Raw genomic sequence first — 4,612 nt, 5'->3', positions numbered from 1 at the left:
TATTCCTGTAATGTGCTTGCTTTTTATTTGCTTGGTGTGGCTAATGGGAGAACTTACGTAAAGCAATTTTAAATTTATTGCTTACATCAAGCTATCAACACGTACTTGCATCACCCATTGTGTGTGCACCCGCTGAAGTAATGCACTGCAACAGTGCGATACCTCTCCCACCTCTCCTCCCCCTTCTCCCCCCAAAACTTCAGCTCTACTTTCATATAAATGTTTTTAATTGCAGTGAGGTGAAATTCTCCATGGATGTGAGCCAACACTTTTAAATGCCACTGCACTACATCTGCAGAGAGCGCCTGTGAGGAGCACGTACACTGCTATTCCTACCCTGGGAGCTGCCTATCCCCCTGGAAAGCGAGTGGTCAATGAGGGCATGAGATGGAATGGAAAAGCTCAGTCTGGGGCATCTTTCTCCTTGCGTGGCAGAGGGTAAGTGACGCCACAAAGTAATAGACAGTAGAATCCCACGCCTGGTATTTTCTCATCACACTAAATCAGGAACACTCAGTCTTAAGAGTTTTATTTGCTCTAAAAATAGCTTCTTAAATATTTTCTGAGGTTGACTAAAGTATGAAAATTACAGAATTGGATCACTTAAAATAAACCGCAGTGTATTATAATTGAGACCCATCCAGTGAAATAGCATTTATCAAGAGTGATAGCATCCTAGGAACTTTACAGCCTCAACAAGTACAAGAATAGTATTTCTTTAAACTGATTGCAGAGTCTATTTTTCTGTTGTCCAGTCAAATTTCTGCTTCTAAGAACAGTCTTAGTAGAGCCCAGTCTTCAGGTGATGATGCTGTGAGGTTTTCTGTTGACGTGTTATCCCTTTTTATGCTTAGCATTAGATGATTTTTTTATATATATAAATAGCCTTATATAAATAGTATTCTCAGAAGTTCTAAAAAGTTCACGTTAGGCCTGACCAGACATCCTCAGGCCTCTCCTGGCTTAAACTGTTTCTGGAGTTATTCTGAAATACAAAAAAATCATTAATGACTCTTATTGTAAGAGCAGATCATATATTTTCTGTAAGAGTTAAGCTGCAGAGGAAGACTTGGCAGTTAAGTGAAATGCGTGTTACAGCTGATGCTGTGTGCTTTTTGCTGCAATAGCTGAAAAGATTAAGCTCTAGTACAGCTAGGGCTTGAGTCATGCTTTTATCACTGTATCTCTTGGCCTGATCCAAACTGGATTATTAAAAACGGTGGCTCAAGATGGTTTGGTACTTTATCTATGATTAAGCTCAGCCAAATATCAGCTGGCCTGGTGGAGGGGAAAAAAAAAAAGATACTTAGATACTTGAAGGCTCTGTACCTACATGCTCTGCTAATTATTTTCTTATATGTCAAACATACATTGGTATTAATACATTTCTTAGCATACCTTTAAAGAAAGCACTCTTGTCTATGCATAAGAAAAAGCACCATGCAGAGCTGATTAATACAACCTATTAATGTGCATTTTGATTTAGTTTGGTTTGATAAGTGATTTATCATCCAGTTTTGCCAAAAAAAAAAAAAAAAAAAAAAAAAAAAACAGCAGCACATTCCAAAGCCTCGGACATGGCAGGATTAGCTTCAGTAGTAGCGACACCTCATTCCCATAGCAGTTTTTAAATGATCAGCACCCTGCGCGCGGGTGAGCGCTGTCGTCCGCCCCTGCGCGCTGGCTGCCTTCGCGGCGCCGGGATCCCGCCCCGCACGCGGCTCGGGCCGCGTTACCTCGGAGGCGAGGGCCTTAGCCCGGGCTCGCTGTGCCCAGCGCGGGCAGCGCGGAGCCGTCGGACGGGAGCGCAGCCGCGGCGGAGCGAGGCGCGGGGGTCCGCGAGCTGCGACGAGCGGCCCCTCGCAGCAAGTTTAAGCTCGGCAGGCAAAACGCGCAGGGCTCCCCCCCGGCAGCGGCGCGGCTTTCCCAGGCGCGCCCCCCTCCTCGCCGCTACACGAGGGACTCGCAGACGGGCAGCGAGTCCGAGTCCTGGCTGTGCATGGAGCTCAGCCCCGTGTCCGAGTCGTCGCCGTCGTCGGCGCGCTCCTTGCGCAGCGCGCGCGCCTGCTCCAGCCAGCCCGCGCCGCCCGCCACGTCCAGCGCGCGCAGCGTGGCCAGCAGCCGCTGCAGCTCCCGCTCCTTGGCGTCCCGCGCGCGCTGCGTGCAGTCCAGGTCGCTCTTGACCGCCTCCAAGTCCGTGCTCAGCTTGAGGCCGATGTAGAGGCTGGTGCTCAGCTGCGTCTTCACGCGCTCGTGCTCCAGGTGCAGCTCGCCCTCGCCGCCGCCGCTCAGCTCCGTGGTGTCGCAGTCCGTGTCGGCCAGGGCGGGCCCCGCGGCCAGCGCCAGCTCCTCCCGCCGCCGCCGCATCCAGCGCTCGTTGAGCTCCCGCTGGATCTCGGCGGCCAGGTGCTCGAGCAGCTCCTCCTGCTGCGCGCGCTGCTCCTGCAGCCGCAGCACCTCCGCGCACTTGCTCGCGTAGTCCTCCTCGGGGCGGCGGGCGCCGGGGGGCTCCCCGCCCGGCCCGGGCCCCGGCGCCGGCTCCGCGCCGCTCGGCCCCACCAGGTAGGTGTCCTGCACGTAGTTGACGCCGTGGCGCTTCATGCGCTCCAGGTGGATCTTGGCCTCGTACCTGTCGATCTCGCGGTCGAGCTCGCGGAGCCGCTGCAGCTGCTGCCGGATCGTGTGGTCCTGCGAGAGCACGAGGTGCACGAGCGTCTCCATGCGCTCCGCGGCCGGTGCCTCGCGGGCCGCCGCCGCCGCGGGCCGCCGCCGGTTGATCTTGGCGAGCTTGCGGAAGGCCTTGCGCACCGCGCGCCGCTGCCGCTCGTGCGCGGCCGCCGCCGCCGGGCGCTCCCGGCTGAGCACCACGCGCGCCTCGGCGCTGCGCGGCCCCGCGCTGGGCAGCGAGGCCTCGCTGCGCACCAGCACGAAGCGCACGTTCTCCTGCTCGTCCCCCCAGGCCACCCAGAGGCGCAGGATCCTCGTCTTGTTGGGCAGGATGCGCTCGAAGCCGCGCCACTTCTCCACGATGCAGTAGGAGTGCGGCGGTCCCGAGAGCATCGCGCCGCCCGGCGCGGGCAGCGGCGCCCGCCGCTCGTGGCTGTCCTGCAGCAGCACCCGCACCACGTCCGAGCAGGTGGTGCGGCGGGACAGCCCGGAGACGAGCTTCTCCTCCTGGCAGATCCACACCGAGATCTTGCGCTCCTCGGACTCCATCGGGGCTGCGCGGGCGGCCGCTCCGCGGGAGCGCTCGGAAGCGGCGGCGGCTCCGGCGCGGCCGCGGTGCCTCCCCGCCCGCCGGGGCGGCCGCTCCACCCCTTCCTGCCCCGCGGAGGGGCCGGCCCGGCCCGGCCCGGCGCGCTGCCCCGCTCCGCTCCCGCGGCTGCGGAGCCCGGCGCTGCCCCGCGCTCTGCGGCCGCCGCCGCTGTCGCCGCCAGGTTTTCCTCGGCCACCACGTGGGCGCCCCGCGGCCCTCCCGCCCCGGCCCCCGCGCCCGCCGCCCGCCCGGGCTCGTCCGCCTCCCGCGCGGGCTGCGCGCGGGCGGTGTCCGCGGAGCTGCCGGGCCGCCCAGGGCCAGGCGCGAGCCCTGGCTCTTCAAAGGGAACGGCAGCTCCACTGAGGAGTTTCCAGTTTCCCTAAATCGCCCGCTTGTAATTAGGAAATTCGTGTCTGTAAAGCGCTTCGCGGGTGAAGTATGCAAAGGATGGGAATGTCTAAGTGCTATTTAAATACTAGCAGAGCCAGATTTTAATGGGAGCTTGCCGTTTACTTTGATGGGAACAGCACCAGCTTCTAAGTGTGAATTGTGTAAAAACTGTACTAACATGCAAGCTTGTGGCATCAGTTTTCACGATGTGGTGGGTTTCTGGGCTTCATGTATTGGTCCTGCGCTACTCAACAGAAACTACTGTAACGGGAAAAGGGGGGAAGCTCTCCAAAGCCTGCAGGATGACCTCTGCATCCTGGGGCTTTCTTAGAGCCCCTAGAGTAGACAAGGGTGTAGTGTAGAGAGGCTCTGGGGGTGGATGCAATTCCCATCCCATTACTGGAAGGGAACGAGGTTTTGGCAGCCTAGCCTAATTGCTGTAATTCTGGAGTTTAAAACCCTGAATTTAAGGCACACAATAATAATGGGCTAACCAACTACCACCCTCCTTTCAGCTCTAGTGCAGCGTGTCAACGTGGGCAGCTGCTGCCCCAGCTTTCCCCTAGTTTGCCTGGGTGGAATAGCCCTGGGACAGGCAGTCTGCCCTAGGGTAGCTGGTGACAGTGGTGGTTTCTGCCATGCTGACTGATGTCCCATGAGGAAGTGGGCTAAGAGACCACCAAATTCCAGCATTCCTGAAGCTCAAGGTGATGCGGATCATGCACCTGTTGCTATTTTCCCTCTATTATTCTAGTTAGAGGGCTCTGAACTGAGGTCACCACTGCATGTTGCAATAAGGACGCGCAAGACGGGAGCTTTGGTAACAGGCTGAATTTTGCTTCCTGACCGCGGTCACCTCACGTTAGTGTCAGATGATCAAGTCTAGTGCTGCTCATTTCAGGGGTTAGTTGTTTTCCTTTCGTGATGTGTCCGTGGTGCGGGGTCTTCGCACTCTGTTTGTATAGA

At 57.4% G+C, this 4,612-nt stretch overlaps 1 protein-coding gene across 1 annotated transcript; it reads right to left on the bottom strand.

Moving 5' to 3' along the window:
- Window positions 1–1,950: 1,950 nt before the first annotated feature.
- On the bottom strand, window positions 1,951–3,216 carry RASSF10 (Ras association domain family member 10). Its single transcript, XM_088525944.1, has one exon. It carries the CDS (start codon window positions 3,214–3,216, stop codon window positions 1,951–1,953), a length of 1,266 nt encoding a protein of 421 aa, XP_088382070.1.
- Window positions 3,217–4,612: the final 1,396 nt, after the last annotated feature.

This window comes from Tinamus guttatus, unplaced genomic scaffold, assembly GCF_059628265.1.
Source record: "Tinamus guttatus ecotype Peru unplaced genomic scaffold, ASM5962826v1 Tinamus_guttatus_pri_ptg000240l, whole genome shotgun sequence".
In the NCBI taxonomy this organism is placed as follows: domain Eukaryota; kingdom Metazoa; phylum Chordata; class Aves; order Tinamiformes; family Tinamidae; genus Tinamus; species Tinamus guttatus.
The sequence above is the reverse complement of the archived record's forward strand: the minus strand, read 5'-3'. Positions and strand labels throughout refer to the sequence as shown.

Coding starts and splice junctions, on each gene's coding strand:
- RASSF10 (XM_088525944.1), bottom strand. CDS start 3,216: ATGGAGTCCGAGGAGCGCAAGATCTCGGTGTGGATCTGCCAGGAGGAG.